The 16916-nt window shown below is 38.7% G+C and overlaps 1 protein-coding gene across 1 annotated transcript in view; it reads right to left on the bottom strand.

The window, feature by feature from the left end:
- The window catches only part of KDM5B (lysine (K)-specific demethylase 5B), a 76371-nt gene that overhangs the window by 21557 nt on the left and 37898 nt on the right, over positions 1-16916 (bottom strand). Inside the window, exons 5-14 of the mRNA XM_012655938.1 lie at positions 16484-16618; positions 14233-14329; positions 12785-12894; positions 11226-11384; positions 9554-9673; positions 7806-7964; positions 6610-6791; positions 3993-4155; positions 1810-1929; positions 378-572 (exon numbers count right to left, since the gene is read on the bottom strand). Coding sequence (XP_012511392.1) covers positions 378-572; positions 1810-1929; positions 3993-4155; positions 6610-6791; positions 7806-7964; positions 9554-9673; positions 11226-11384; positions 12785-12894; positions 14233-14329; positions 16484-16618 — 1440 coding nt within the window. The remainder of the gene's footprint in view (positions 1-377; positions 573-1809; positions 1930-3992; positions 4156-6609; positions 6792-7805; positions 7965-9553; positions 9674-11225; positions 11385-12784; positions 12895-14232; positions 14330-16483; positions 16619-16916) is intronic.

Consider the following 16916-nt stretch of genomic DNA (forward strand, 5'->3'; position numbering starts at 1 on the left):
TTAGCAGGGCATGGTGGCTCACACCTGTAGTTCCAGCTACTTGGGAGGCTGAGGCAGGAGGATCACTTGAGCCCAGGAGTTTAAGGTTGCTGTTAGCTAGGCTGACACCATGCCACTCTAGCCCAGGCAACAGAGTGAGTCTTTAAAAAAAAAAAAAATTTAAAATAAAAGGGCAAAACAGTTGAACACAAACTTCACCAAATAGAGATACAGGCAAATAAATACACAAGATAATCAATACAAATTAAAAACACCATATTACTATACATATATTAGAATGGCCTCAAAGGAAATAAAAGACTTAAAAATTTCTTAAAATGATATTAAAGTACATAAGAACTTTACTAAGTAATACCCAAGTTTTCCAGAAAACTTACCAATTTACGGACAGTTTCTCTTAAAGCTTTCTCATCCTCAATCATAATGGCCATGTCCTTCTGAACAGTTGAAGCCACTACGACATCTAGTACATCGGCCTTGGAAGCCATCTTGCAAATCATCTCATCATGGGAAAACACACAATAACGATGAAGCAAGCGATAATGCTCCACACACTGTCGGCCTAATGGTAGCTGTGTCAAAAGATAGAAGAAAATATGTAATGTTCATCTTTCTTCTGTTTGCAAAGATCTCTGACCTATATTATCATATTACCAAATATCACATTCTGGGTCATAACATATATCATTTATCAACCCTAAAACCAGACTCTAAGATTCCTGAACTAGGCCCCAGGCCTTATTTATCTTTGCATCCCAAAGATCTGGGATGTTATGTACCTTAATTAAAAAGTGCTTTAAAAAAACCAACATATTGGACGGGCACGGTGGCTCACGCCTGTAATCCTAGCACTCTGGGAGGCCGAGGCGGGCAGATTGTTTGAGCTCAGGAGTTCGAGACCAGCCTGAGCAAGAGCGAGACCCCGCCTCTACTAAAAATAGAAAGAAATTAACTGGACAACTAAAAATATATAGAAAAAATTAGCCGGGCATGGTGGCGCACGCCTGTAGTCCCAGCTACTCAGGAGGCTGAGGCAGAAGGATCACTTGAGCCCAGGAGTTTGAGGTTGCTGTAGCTAGGCTGATGCCACGGCACTCACTCTAGCCTGGGCAAAAGAGTGAGACTCTGTCTCAAAAAAAAAACAACCAACATATTAACAATGTATTAATGTTACAATGTGGAATCTAACTGGAAATGTGAATTTACACATTTCCTGAAACAATTGTGCTGAACTGGCATGCTTAGACTACCTTGGGGAGGAATAATACTCCAAAAGCACATAATGGAAAATAAGTATAGACTCAGTGAGTACCATCAGTCAGAAAAGCACTGTAACAAAATTATGGTTCATTAGATTTAACACCACACATATTTAATCTAGATAATTCTTTTTAGGTAAATGAAAGTATTAATACTGATTTAAAAAAAAACTCAACTTTAAACCAAGCACATCATTAAATTGCTGTATTGTGGATACTTTAAGCTAGTGTTGTACAAAGTGTGGTTTTCGGACCAGAATTATTTACTTGTTACCAGCTTGCAATGAGACACTGAGCTTTAGCCAAAATGTAAATGAACAGACTCCATCTTGCTATGGACGAAAAAAATGTCAGGTGAACTAAGCAGTGTGCTTAATACATGCTTGATTTATAAAGTGGTACAAGTGCCTTATCTCATTGTGGACTGGTAAACAACTTGTAGACTGGCCAGTTGAGCAGCAAGGGGTTGAAGCAACTCTTCACATGACACTTTTTAAAGAATTATATACCATTTCCCCAGGAACAGGCTCACTAAATCACAACTACATACCCAATCAACAGTGCAGAAGTTAACAGCCTCAGCAAAATTAAAACCTTGGTTAAAACCACTGTGGTAGGCTCTGGGAAATGTAATCACAAACTCCCCAGCACACTGATTAGTTCGGTAAACCTAAAGAGACAGAAATTGGAGATTTGAGATTCTTAAATAGTGACATTCTCACTTAAAGACAATGTGGATACAGACTATTAGATGATTGTCCAGAAAAGGCAGCGTTTTATTACTGTGGTAGAATATCACCCAGAAATACTAATTTCTGCCACAAGAGGGAGCAGTACCCCAGACTACTAAAGTTGATTAGTCTCAACAGGAAACATGGCTTGTATTACAAAAATTTGGCCACATTGAGGTTCAAAATATACCTTTCCAAATATAGCTATAATTAAGAATATCCTACTGTAATATTATTACCTGAAAGTAGGATCTTCTACCACCAATTAAAGAAACTCTGTTCTCAGAATTGCCTAACACACAGAGCTCCTGATTTGGACCTCTAACTCACTTCCCCCATCATTCCCTCTTCCTACCACCAACCGCACCCCAAAAGCATCTATATTGCTCTAGGCACACAAATCCTTACACTGTACTATATAATATTAGAGGCCTTGTCAAGCCTGATCTGTACCTTTCTACCAGTGCTTCTCAGTGTGAGGTCCCACAGCAGCATAATCATAAGCACTGGGAATAATGCAAATGCAAATTCTCAAGCCCCACCCAGACCAAGAGAATCAGAAACTCTGAGGGTGGGAACAGCCATCTGTGTGGTAGTATCACCTTCAGGGTTCCGATGCAGGCTATCGTAGGAGCACCAGCCCTTCTACCTGGACTACTTCCTCCCTCCTCTATTCTTCGTGAAACATCCTCGATAATTTATCAGAGCTCCAGCTCCTACTTCAGACGTCATCTCACTTATGAGTCCTTTCTGATTCTCAACAGAGTCGGGCTCATAGCTGACACCACTGTCAAATCATGCAAACTCTGTATAAATATTATGTTTTACCTTAAATTGTGAGTCCCTAAATGGACAAGTTCATTCATTCATCTATCTCTGTAAGTCCAGAATCTAGGCCCAGATGGTTTGCTCAATTAAAGAACCAGGGCCAGATCTCACTTAGAACAAACTACTCTTAACAAATTGGAAAGACCAATCAACATAAGGAAAGAAAAAAAACCAATAAGGAAAATACCAATAATGAGGAGATGGTAGTACTATGATACTTATTGGTCATTATTTTCTAAGCTTAATACTTAACATTGTGTTACAATTGCCTGCAGTATTCCGTAGAGTACCATGCTGTACACGTTGTAGCCTATGAGCAATAGGTTATGCCATACAGCCTAGGTGAGCAGTGGGCTATGCCATCTAGGTTTGTGTTAAGTACGCTCTACAGTATTCGCGCGGTGATGGAATCCCCTAATGATGCATTTCTCAGAATGTAGCCCCATGGTAAGTGACCAACGACTGTACAGTGTCACTTAGTATAGCAGCCTCAGAGAAAATATCACCAACAGCACCTTTCAGTCTGGACTGGGAACCCTACATCCAAACTGAAGGCCTTGAAATAAATTTTCACTTAAAATAAGATTAATTGGGGTTGAGGGTATAATATAACTAATATATACCAAGCATGTCATTTCATTTCATTACTCAAAATTAAGATTATGCAGGTTCAATAAAATTATTTTTATAGTAGGAAGAGTACGAAGAATTCCGACATCAGAGTTTAGATCTAACTGTAACAGAAACTAGCCATTTTCACAGTAAACTAATTTATTCTGACAGACATTTTTTAAACTTTTGTTGATTGAAGACTGAAGTTATAAACAAAAATTACAGCTTAGAAAGCATTAATGGTGATGGCTACACAACCTGTCCATATACTAAAACCACCAAATTTTATATGGGGAAAAAAAAAGAAAAGCATGATACGTATTATTTGCAAAGCAAGGCTGTTTAGCAATCTAGTTATTGGCTGCAACAAGTAAGTTTTTATGGCATCTGAGAATCCAGTCCCACTGGATTAATGCTATATAGTGCCAAACTGAACCAAATAGCTGTTTCTCCTATCAAGTTATGCTATGGAAAATACATAACCAAATGCATTTCATAAACAGGTGAGTAATGGGAAAAGTGAATTAAGTCTGAGTGGCAGGAGGATTAACCCAGAACATACAGGCACTTCATGAGTCATTAGGGTATTGGGGTTCATGATGGTCACAAGCTGATGGAGGAGATCCGGCTGGGACACAAAGAGCTCTGGAGCTAGTTTCTTCATAACATTTTCTAGCTGCTCGGCAGCATACCCTGGAACTCCATACCAGGTTTTTGGCTCACCCCTGCAAATAGATTATAAAAATAAATCAGTCTGGATCATCAACACAAACACAATGGTTAACCAGCTCATAATTTTCAGACTGCTTTGCAAAACTAAGCTACAAAGGAATATTCAAATCAAAGAAGCATCATTAGAAATGTAATCTGAACATATGTGATGCATTTTCTTCCTTCAAGTATAACGTTTAACATGAGACTTTCCATCTGAGGTCCCTCTCCCCGCTCCCATTTTTATCTGACCCGTTAGAAAATGCAGACATAGATAGAATTTCTAAGAATATAAGCTGTCATACTAGCTACAGAATGTGTGGTTATCACAATTTCCTAGAGCAACTGACAAAAGATGGCAACACTCCATCTTCCTTTTCCCTTGCCCATTGTGGCAGATGAGGTTAAATCAAACACTAATAAGGCAATTAGCATTTCTAAAGAGCTCTTGTTCTTCAAAGCATTTTAAATTGTCAACTAATTAATCTGTAACATCCCTGTGAGGTATGGTAAATATAATCTTCATTTTACAGCAGGGAGCAATTGCTTAGGGAAGCAGAACTGAAGCTATACATATATATGCCAATAACCTCTTTCTTGTGGTACATCCTTAAATTCCCTGTGTGGGGATTTGAGTGAGTTATAGATCTTCAAATATTTTTGTACTTAGAAACAAGAGAAACAGAAGAGAAAAAAAACAGATGTGAAGAAGTGCCTTCGATTGAAGAGGGTTTTTTTTGAAATTTTTTTTCCTTTTTGAGACAGGGTCTTGCTCTGCCACCCGGGCTAGAGTGCCATGGCATCAGCCTAGCTCAGAGCAACCTCAAACTCCTGGGCCCAAGCAAGCCTCCTGCCTCAGCCTCCCAAGTAACTGGGACTTACAGGTGTGCGCCACCATGCCTGGCTAATTTTTTCTATTTTTAGTGGAGAGGGGGTCTCACTCTTGCTCAGGCTGGTCTCAAACTCCTGACCTCGAGCAATCCTCCCGCCTCAGCCTCCCAGAGTGCTAAGATTATAGGCATGAGCCACCATACTCAGCCCTGAGTGAAGAGTTTAAATAGTAAAGAAGTCCGAATATCTGCAACCGCATCCCCCCGCTACACACACAAGGATGAGGCTCACTCTACTATGTGTAGTGATGCCAGAACTCAGCATGAGAGAAGCTGGTAGCCACAGGACCTGGAGGATACTGTGTTATCTATACTCCACTCTTCTCCCAAAGGGGTATCTGAGCTATCTCTGCACCAAATGGGATTTTTTTTTTTTAAATTTCCCATGAAGTTGAAAAAGTATGAGAGGGAGGCGGGGGATGAGACTAGTCAATTCTTTAAAACAAAGCAGCATACGAGATTTCCTCCATAAACAGTAGGGGCTCGGGGCTCTATTCATACTCCTTCTAACCCAGCAGGTCACAGTCACTGGATGTTATTTCAAACTAGACTCTGCTGGAAGTGTGGTTCCTGGGACATATTTGCTTCTGTTATGTTTTTATCCTCATCCCTGGAAAAGGGAAGACACCTGAATTCAGCCCACTCTCACATTTCTCTCCAGGTAGATGGTCCTCCCTGGCTTTCTTGGGGAACAGGGTGGGGTCAGACTGCCATACGCTCACCCTCCAGATCCCCATGGATCTTCCTCTACTCCCTTTGGTGACCACCCAGGGCCTGTGTATCCATGAAAGGCAGAGTGTCCATATGCCCCCAAATGGGTCATATGGGGCTTTATAAAATCACATAAAAACAAAGTTCTTGCTAAACCATGGTTGCAGATTATCAGTATCATGGCTGACATCCACTAAGGTGGATAAGTGAGGATTGGTATTAATAATGGCAAAGGGATGTTCATGCATGCCCTCACTTCAGGATTGGAGACAGAAGAGCTCTTGCTTCTGCACTGTGAAAGGAGACGGTGTGGGCCAAGAGCAGTATGGGGGTACAGGGAGAGGCAGGGGGTGACCCATACCCTGAAGGCCTATTGAGCCTCCACGTGAAGGGTTTCCTATGGGGCCCAACATTTGGATGTATGGGGGCGGGAGGAAGAAAAAGAATTTGTTTTGACCCAGGAGACCACCTCCAAACTGCCAAAGAAAACAAAAAGTTGGGTGTAGGGCCAGAGCAGGTATGTGCCCTGTGAAAAACTCAGTAAAAGCAAAGCTCAGGGCTTTTTAACCTTTCTATGAGTAAAGACTTCTTTACTTCAGATAAAATCTACCCTCTCCCCCAGCAATATGTTACACTTGCAAAACAGTGTGTGTGCCATTTCAGGGAATTCAAGGACACTCTAGGAATCTTTAAGAACTACTGTCTTAACTTGTTAGGATGCCTGTTGTAATAGCAGTGAAAAAATCTTAAGGAAAAAAAATGTAGCTTGTTATTTTGCATACACAATTAAGACACATCTTAGTTGAAAAGGAAAGTTTTCCTACCCAGCTTGCATACTATTCATAGGTTCTATTTGGAACGTCTCACCAGTGCAGGTAGTTAATTGAGTAGCTCCAGTGGTCTTCAATATGCCAACAGAATGAAGAAAAGCACATTCCCACGTACAACCAAGGCAGTTTCATGCCACATATATCAGCAGTAATGTGAGCGAGGACAGACTGCTCCATCACTGGCATGTTGTTCAAATTCCAACCACTATCAAGATACTCCTAAAAATACAACAGAAGAGGATAAAGGTTTAGCTATCTCATGCTAACATTTTAGAACTCTGTTTCAAAAAGCTAGCTAAAAGAGACTCCTTCAAAATAAAAAGAGAGGGTGTGGGAGAGGACAGGCCACTATGTTGACTTGTAGGATACCCAGAGATTAGTTTTGCCCAGTTTTAAGCTTTACACAAATGGATTCATACAGACGAGCATAAGCAGTATGTGCCCACTTACAAAAAGTTCAAAAATAGGGAAACTAATATATGGTGTCACAAAAGTTAGGATAGTGATTATCCTGAGGCGATAGTGGTTATCCTGAAAGAGGAAAAGTAGTGAAGGAGAGAGAGTAGAAAGGCAGCTACTAGGGTGCTGGGAATGTCTTATTTCTTGTTCTAGTCAGTGCTGATTATGTGGGTATGTTCAGTTTATAAAAATTTATCAAGCTGTGCACATATGATTATGTACTTTTCTGAGCTTAAGTTAGATTTCAAAGAAATTTACCAAAAAAAAAAATCTTACTTTCCGACCAGGATAGAAATAGAAACCTTCCTAGCAGTTTGCTAGTGTAGAAAATAATAGACTCATAAACATTAAACTTCAAAGATAAACACATCTTGTCCCAATTCTTCAGGTTTTGCTCAAAAGGAGAAACCGAGGTTACAGAATGTAGAGGCAAAGGGTGGTGAGTAATTTTCCCATAGCACCACAATGTACTGGCTTAGGACTACAATTCTTCTGTAGGCCCTTTCCACTTTTCTTCAAATCATTAAAAATCTGGTAATTAAGGATTTGCTGAACATAGTCATTGATTACTTCAAGCCGACCAAATAGAATTTCAATAAATAACTCAATTTCCAAGGCACTTATATGGGTGTTTTGTTTTGTTTTGTTTTGTTTTTTAACAGTAAGGCTGCTATTAATCCAGTATCATGCCCTTTAGATCAAGGATGTGCTGCACTAAAGCTTTAAATGCAGAGCTCCTCCGTAAGCTAAAAGTGCCTCATAGCTTGAGCCTACCTCTTCCTCCGGTGAAAGCTTGATTTTTCCATCTCGGACAGGAAAGCCACTGCCAAATTCCTTTGAGGCGATATCAGCTCCATATTCCACTGTAACATCCTCTTCAATAGTGCTTACCAGTCTCCAAAATTCCTTCTCAACCAGCTCTGTGGGAACCATCTGGAAATACAACGAGGAATAGAAAAAATGAGTTTCCTTACAAACTGTCTGTGACCAATCTAACTTTTAAGTTCAGTGCAGGAATCACAGAATAGCATTCTGAGGAAAAATTGGGTTTATAACGTTTGGTAATTGATCCCAGGCAATTCAGGAAACCTCTATTTTCTAAAAGGAATTTTATAAGAAACATAAAAATTAAGAATTCACGTTCCTCTATCACCAACCTGACCACAATTATAAAAAGGAGCCAAAGAAAGTAAAATGCCGATATTTAGGAACCAGAGATGTTTTTGTGTTTCAAGAAATGTAATACCAACTGCATAGTAATAATGGTTAGCTGTGTCAGAATGATGTACAGTACTGTATAACTCACAAGTGTACAGTAATAATCATTTGTTGTGTTTGAATGAAGCTTTATACTTTGAGATGCTTTCAAATACATTACCTGAGTCCATCCTTTCATTTTTGTCACTAGACCTAACTAGAGTAACGCAGGCGGGCAACCAAAATGACAAAGACAGGGTATAGTACATGACAAAGAGAGGAACGATTTTGCGGCAGTGTGCCCTAGAATAAGAGTCACCGGACTAAGTATCAAGGATCTGTTGTTAATCTGTTAAGCACAGAGGCAGGTAACTTAAATGTCTATCCCTCAATGTCCCCATCTTTTAATAGTCCATCAGAATAAAAGGTCAACCACAAATATTAACAGAAAAGGTCATATGCACGTCAGCAGGACCGGTTAAGGAAACATAGGAAAATATTATAATGCATAAGGAGTCAAAAGAACTGAAAATTCAAATGGAGTATAGATTTAAGCCCACTAAATAAGCAAACATTTGATGCCAGGGAAAAAAAGGTTCATTCATATACTGCTGGGGTCCCATAAATTGCTACAGCCATTGGAGTAGAATGAGGGTTAAATACTCTTGTCTGACCTCAGCAGTCATCCCAAGAAAATAATCCAACTAAGGAGTCCTACATGCATTAAGTATTTGCTATAGTACTTTGTTAGTACTTCTTTGTCACCAGTGAGAAAGACCACAGCTTAAATATCCAGAATTGTTACAGTAAACCATTTAATTCTAATATATTCATTTCACAGAATATTAAATGCTGAATGAAACATACTTTATTTTATGCTTCTAAGTGAAAGAGAAAAATAGACTCTTGCCTGATCTACAGGAAAAAAAGGGAAAAAATGAACTCTTATCCTGACGTTTCCAATACTAATTTATGATTATATAACAATATATAACCAACATGTTTCCAATGCTGGCACACTGCTTGGCACACAGCAGTCATTCAATACATTTTTGAAGTTTTCTTTAAATTACATTTGTTGGGCTGAAAGGATTGCTAGTGATTTTCTTTACTGGTATGGTTATTGTACGATTTGTGTGGGAGAGGTATCTTTAGAGACATCCTTAAAGAAAAAATTAGAATGCATTTTAAAGTACTATGGAATTTTAATGCCACTAAACAAATTAAAGGTTTCATTCTGCATGATAATGACTATCAGAGTAAGACACCAACTCAAATCTGTCCCTGAAAAGTTATTAAAATCATGAATCAAAGCATGTACATACATGAACTGGCATGTTGAAGTAATCAGATTTGAACGCGTCTGCCATTTCCCCAAAAGTACGGAGGGTATAGTCCCTGGCTGCTTGTTCAAAGCCAAATGCTTCTTGTGGCTTACTACATTCCTGAAAATAAAAAAAGAAAATTATGTTCAAGGTGACATTTGAAAATGCCAAATATATTTGGTCAATCATCAAACTGGCAGATAAAAAACAAGGTTTTAATTTATTTATTTTACTTCTATGCTAGGTCTACATTAGAAAAGTTAATCTGCCTAAAGAATGGGCTTGTTCTAGTGAGCATATGAAATAAATGTTATTTATTCGCTAATGAGCAAAGAAAATGTCTATTTTAACAACCACAACTTAGAGTAATTTAAATATTTATAAAGAGGCGACCCAACAAGATTTGACTTCCCTCAAGATCAAATAATGTTTTCAATACTGCAAATGGGAGAAATAATGTCCTCTTGAGAGTTAAAACTATAAAATCAACATATAATAGATCAAAATAGATAGAAATCACTGGATGGAAACAGAATGTCACTCAGACCAGCAATATTTGATAACCTAATAATGCCACCAAAAACAAAACACTGAGAGGTAACAGGGGCAGTATAAGCTGCCCTAGATCCTGGTGAGCCAATGGATTTAGTCATCCCTACTGTGCGGTGTTACATACTTAACCCATCTGACACCTATGGCCCTGCCTTGTCCCATGCCCAATGACCTTCCCTTGATGAGGACATCCTTATGTCATAACATGGATACACAGAAAAGCACTAAAACCTTTATATCCAAGCTGCATCAGGCCCAGCTATTCATTCATTTATTTATTTTTCCATTGAGCCTTCCCCCTCAGCTTCCCAAGTAGTTACCATGAGCCATTGCGCCTAATTTAAAAAAATATTTTGTGCAGACTGGGTTTCTCCATGTTGCCCAGGCTGATCTCAAACTCCTGGCTTCAAGTTATCCTTCTGCTTCGGCATCCCAAAATGCTGGGATTACAGGTGTGAGCCACCTCACCCAGCACATACCTCTGGTTTTTAAGTTGTTCAGTGTTTAAGAATTTTTGCAGCCGGGCACGGTGGCTCACGCCTGTAATCCTAGCTCTCTCGGAAGCCAAGGAGGGCGGATTGTTTGAGCTCAGGAGTTCGAAACCAGCCTGAGCAAGAGCGAGACCCCGTCTCTACTAAAATTAGAAAAGAAATTAACTGGACAATTAAAAATATATAGAAAAAATTAGCCGGGCATGTGGCGCATGCTTGTGGTCCCAGCTGCTCGGGAGGCTGAGGCAGGAGGATCGCTTGAGCCCAGGAGTTTGAGGTTGCTGTGAGCTAGGATGACGCCACGGCACTCTAGCTCGGGCAACACAGTGAGACTCTGTCTCAAAAAAAAAAGAATTTTTGCAAAGAACATGTAATATTTTTTACAATGAAATTAAAAAAAAACAGTAGTTATTGAAAATTATTTTCTGTCTCTTTCGAAGCTACTGAAAGAGTACAGGTAGCACCTGTATACACTGTGGAACTCACTTCTAAGACCTCTTTCCTATTCAGGTCCAGCCCAGTTTTCTTCCTGGGCCTCATTATTGTTTGTTGCCAAATTTAAAATTCAAAGGCAAAGAAAAATACTCGAAAGGAAATTTTCTAATGCCATCCGTGCCAGTAATCCTTACCTGAGCCAAACACTTAGGACACCTCCAGTCTCCCTTAGGGACGTCATGGAGGGGTGGGATCAAGCAAAAGGTATGGTAACTGTCGTCACAGCCGTCACACAGGAGCAGCCTGTCCTCGTCGCTGCCACTGCCACACAAGAGGCAGACATAGAGGTCCACCTGCAGCAGTAAAAATGGGCACAGAACAGAGGAACATGAGCTTATTTGATTTTGTAAAATTCTAAGAATGAAATGAATCTGAGGCATAATCTATCTCTCCATCCTGCTTCAAATGTTTCAACTTCTATAAGGGATATTTTGAATAAAAATGCTTCACTTTCTACAAGGGGTATTTCACAACAGAATTGCTGATGCATGAGGTGAGGTATAATCTCCTAGCTTTCTCCATTGTTGTATGTTTAAAGTTTGTTATTGAAATGTCTAGTTTTCAGTAGCATAAAGACAGTGTTCTATAAAACCGAGATGTTAGGTAATAAATTAACAGCCTAACCAAAAGTAGAACTTATGAAGGGAAAAAGTTAATTTTGCCATATTTACTGCTATAAGGTTAATTAACCACATTAAACTAACCACTTTAAATTCCACTTAGGGAATCATGGTTAAGAAGTTTCCCAAATGCCCAGTGATAAAGCATAGTTATTACCTATCATAGGCTGAACTGCACTCTCCAAAATCTCACACGTTCCAGTCCTAACCCTCAGTACTTCAGAACGTGACTGTCTGTGGTACAGTGCTAGGGCACCCCTAGCAAACTAATATATTACTCAATACTGGAAAGCTGAGAAGTCAACCAAACAGGGAGTCTTAATTTTTTCAGTCTACTTATTGTAATAAATAAAAACTGTTTTTTGCAGGGGGAGTGGGGGAGAATGTTATTTATGGAGAGAATATTCTATTGGAGTAAGTTCTAGTTCCAAGATAGAAAAGCACTGTTGTCAGGCTGTCAGAAGAGGGCAGGGAAGAAAAGCAACCAGATCCTTCCTAATGCTATCCAGCTTTACCTCTAATAAAAGTTTTCAAAGAGTAAACAGCTCTCTAGTCCTCTAACCCTGCGACGCCTGCCCCCTCAACTGCTAACTCATTTCCTTTTTCCTTTCCTTTTCCTTCCTTCTTCCTTCTCTTCTCCCATTTCACTCCCCTTACTTCCTTTCTTCCTTCTTCCCTTCTCCTTTTCATTCTTTCCTTCCTAGTTGGAAAGCTGGAAAACACTAACTTGATTTTTGATCTAGCCCTCAGCTCATGTTGAGGTGAGCTAGTGAACAATTCTATGTATGATCTAGCTCATTATTATTCAGTGCTAAACTGAATGTCCTCCAGAAAAATGGCTGTCAATGCCCCCCATATGTTACTACCAGCTTCATAATACAATCATGTATTTCCTCATTTATAAACTGATACTATAAACTGACTTGAAAAGATATTTTCATTGTCAGACACCAAGTTAAGCAATCTTAAGTATGGCACAAAACCTTACAATTGGAAGTAAAGGTGTTTAAGGAAAAGAAGAGAAGGAAGAAATGAGGAAAAGGGGGAAAGGAAAAAGGGAGATGTCAACTCACAGCATTGGTGGTTTTTTTAGATCGACTCTTGGACTTTTCCTTCTCATTTTCTACAATATAATCTTTCTTCTCGAGGGGTTCTTGCTTAATGTTACTCTTCATTTCTTTCTCTGTAGGAGGCAATTCAAAATTAGTTCTTTCTGTAATATGCTTTTCTCTGCTTCCTCCCTCACCTCATCACCCCCCTCCAAAAGCATACACTGTACACAAAACATAATTTCATGTTTGTTTTCCTTTTAGTAGCAATGGTACCCAGTGTTACTATATTCAAGGGCTTAATGCTGATTATTAACATTTTATGATAAAATGCAAACTTTCATACCATTTAAATTTCAAGATGTGGGTTCTTCTGGAGATGTTGCTCAGGTTTGTATACTTTCAAAATAGGAGCTAAGATATAGTTTTCTTAAAACCAAGACATAACATATTGATGAAATCAAGTTCCTCTCTGTCATGACTATGAGAGACTGACAATTCATCAACTGTACCTCCTCCACACCATGCATTATCTCTCTACGGTCTAACATGACTTCCTGGTCATCTTCCTGGTTCCACAGACAGAATTTTGGCTAAAACACTGGCTATCAATTATTGAAGTATCAGGTGGTAGGCACTGTGCTAAATGCTTTTCATAAATTATTTAATTCTTCACAACAAACCCATTTCAAAGATGAGAAAACTGATGTTAAAAGAAATCAAGAAATATCTCTAAGGTGCTTGAGCCAAGATTTAAGATTCATATCTGTATTACTTTCCACTGTTTTGTGCTGTCTTTCCATGAACTCACTAATCCAAGAGGAGCCAATTTTATTAACTTCTTCATTTGTATGTGCCTCCTATACAGGATAAGAGATTTCTCTTAAGAGAATCCTAAATCTACCCCTCAGTGACTTGTACCAAATGACAGCCAGGTAAGCGATTATCAACTAAAATTCAGATTAGGAAGCATGTCTGTCTGCCTTGCCTGAAATAAATCTATTAGATATTCAGTCAAAGGCATCTATGTTTTTCACAAATCACTTCTTTTTAAGGAGCGTGTTAAACCAAATTTCAAAGCAGCAACTTGCTACAGTTGAGAAACTTAGCCACATTCCTAATATGCAGATATTAAATGCTTCTCTCTCCCACTGGTCATTTAATTGTGAGAACAAGGACATTGATACATTAAGATTTTATTTTTTGGCCGAGCATGGTGGCATGTGCCTGTAGTCCTAGCTACTCAGGCTGCTAAAGCAAGAGGACTGCTTAAGCCCAGAAGTTCAAGGTTGCAGTGAGCTATGAGGCCAGTACACTCCGGCCTGCGCGATAGAGTGAGACCCTGTATCAAAAAAAATATTTTATTTCTCAAAGCCCAGCCCAGGGACTAGTACGTAATAGTTGCTGTAATGTTTACTAAATTAACAAATAACTGTATTTTATTTACTCTATTTATGAATAAACTTTCTTACCATTTTCACATTTTGGAGTTGGACAACCCATTCGACGTCTCAGATTATGAGTTCTGGCTTCTGTTGTTTCTTCTGGTTCTATTTTAATATTCATGGCCTAAAAAAAAAAATTGTCACATACATGAATATTTCCTTTAAAAAGAAAGAAATCTTCCTTAAAAATCTGGGGTCTCAAGGTGTCTATAATCTTATAAACTGTCTTTTTTCATTAGGCATTCAAAACATACTTCTCTCTCTCCCTAGAGGAGAGATTTCAGCTTTCAAACTACTAGTAAGGTGTGCATGAGAAATTTTAGAAGTTACAAAAGTATTCTCCACTATCATAGGTCAAAGAATCAAGAACAAATTATGACCAATATTACTACCAAAATTGGGAACAACTCTCATTTTCCTCCTAGAAGTTTCTCAGTTCTTATCTATATTCACTTTATGCTTTATTCACAATCATCACACTAAGCCAAATCCTAAGCAGTTATATAAATATCATAATTTCATTAGCTTCTAAGAGTTTGCTGACCTCTTCCAAGGTCTACCAGTATTTATGAAAAATTCATATTCCACAATCATTTTCTATAAATTCTTTTAATAAACAAACCATCATTATACACTACACTTCTAACATCACTAAACTGTTAACGACTCCCTTCTTATTGAGGGTATATATAAGCCAGTTTCAATTTTTCTTGTTTCTTTTTTTTTTTGAGACAGCGTCTCACTCTTTTTTGCCCAGGCTAGAGTGCCATGGCGTCAGCCTAGCTCACAGCAACCTCAAACTCCCAGGCTCAAGCGATCCTTCTGCCTCAGCCTCCCGACTAGCTGGGACTACAGGCATGCGCCACCATGCCCGGCTAATTTTTTCTATATATATTTTTAGTTGTTTGGCCAATTTCTTTCTATTTTTAGTAGAGACGGGGTCTCGCTCTTGCTCAGGCTGGTCTTGAACTCCTGACCTCAAACGATCCACCCACCTCGGCCTCCCAGAGTGCTAGGATGACAGGCGTGAGCCACCACACCCGGCCTTTTCTTGTTTCTTTAAGTGCTAATACTAATTGGTAAAGCAAATAAAACCATTTTTGGTCTGTAACATGAAATATATGTGGAACTCTACTTCATTTTGCCCATGTTCATTCATACATATTGTGGATATCCACTGCTAAAATAATTTCTTCCATGGATAATATTATTACCATTACATATCATCGAGGGAGAGCTTGGCATCCACAACACTAGGACATGTCTTACATATACATTTAAAGATCACGAATATGCTCAAAAAACAACTAATTCATAGATCAATTAACTTTAAGCATGCTATGAGCTTCAAATAACCATATTTTCCTATTCTGGGAAGTCTCCTTCATTCAGAAAAATGGAGTTACTAAATTTTTTCATATCTCCAATTTACCTAAGTGAAACACAACTGTCTTATTTATCCATTTCTTCAGAGAACAAAACGGCTAATTTTCTCCTCTTTGATAATAATTATTAAATAGGCAGAGACTGATTTGGAAGCATGATTAATACAATGTGAGGCTCCCCAGCTCTAAATAGTTCCCTATATATCATCCCCGAGTCCTAAAACTCACATGTCAATCAAGCTAGGCAGGAACCCAAAATCTTCACACTTACATGTATAGGAACAAGATAACTACGAATACTCTTCTCCTTTCCCAGGGGAAAATTCTCAGAGCAGAAAAATCTTAAAGCAAATAATCTTATCAGTGTTTCACTCCTAATTTTCCCTCATGTGTCACTTCTATTTCATCTTATTTATCCAATGCTCCCTCATGCTGCCCAATCTTTCTGTCTTAGCATAAATATGTGCCATTGATTCCGTACTCCTTTTCAGGAAGTCTTAGAAAAATGGCTTTAACTACTGTCTTCTAACCTGTTTAAAAAAAAAAAAAAAAAAACCTCCCTATCATCACATCTTCTAGCCTTAATCTCCAATAATTATCATCCAACTTTGTAAGGGTAATGGGTAATCCGCATAAGAGCACATAAACACCAATTCTTTCTAAAGCTTTGCCTAGTAACAACTAAGCAGCTGTCTGTCCAGGCAGCATAAACCTAGAAAGAGTTCCTCGATTCCTTATTCCTTTGATGGTACAATTCCCACAACTGCATCCCTTTGTGAAATTAACGAGGTTCAAAATCATGAAGATCACACGCACAAGAGAAATCCAGTGTCAGACGGTCATCAGTACTGGGAATTGAGAATTCTTTCTGATCAACCTCACAAGAATCTTACCTCTGCTCTCATGCGTTTTGCTCGACGGGCGGGGGGGCACGTTTCTGAGGGCTGCACAGATTGCCTCTGAGGAATATCATGGGGTTTGTACTCCTTGTCCTTTGTGTCTGTGGTCAGGTTTGGCTTCTGCAAACACTAGAAATAAAACACAATTGTACTGATGAATTTCCCTTATTTTTACATATTAAAGCATTTCACTGGATTTTTGCAAGGTACGTTTTATAATTATTTATGAAAGTAACATAAAAGGTCTGTAATTTTAAAAATCGAAACACAAACATAAGTCTGCAGTTACCAATCATATACATACATATATATATATGTACAACAGCTTTAAAAAATGTTTAACAGCTAAATGGTGTTGCTTTGATTTATTTCATTGCTGATGTCATCAGGTTACAACAGGCCATAGCAGTCTCAAGGCACGTCTAAT

Source organism: Propithecus coquereli, unplaced genomic scaffold (genome assembly GCF_000956105.1).
Source record: "Propithecus coquereli isolate 6110/MARCELLA unplaced genomic scaffold, Pcoq_1.0 Scaffold491, whole genome shotgun sequence".
In the NCBI taxonomy this organism is placed as follows: domain Eukaryota; kingdom Metazoa; phylum Chordata; class Mammalia; order Primates; family Indriidae; genus Propithecus; species Propithecus coquereli.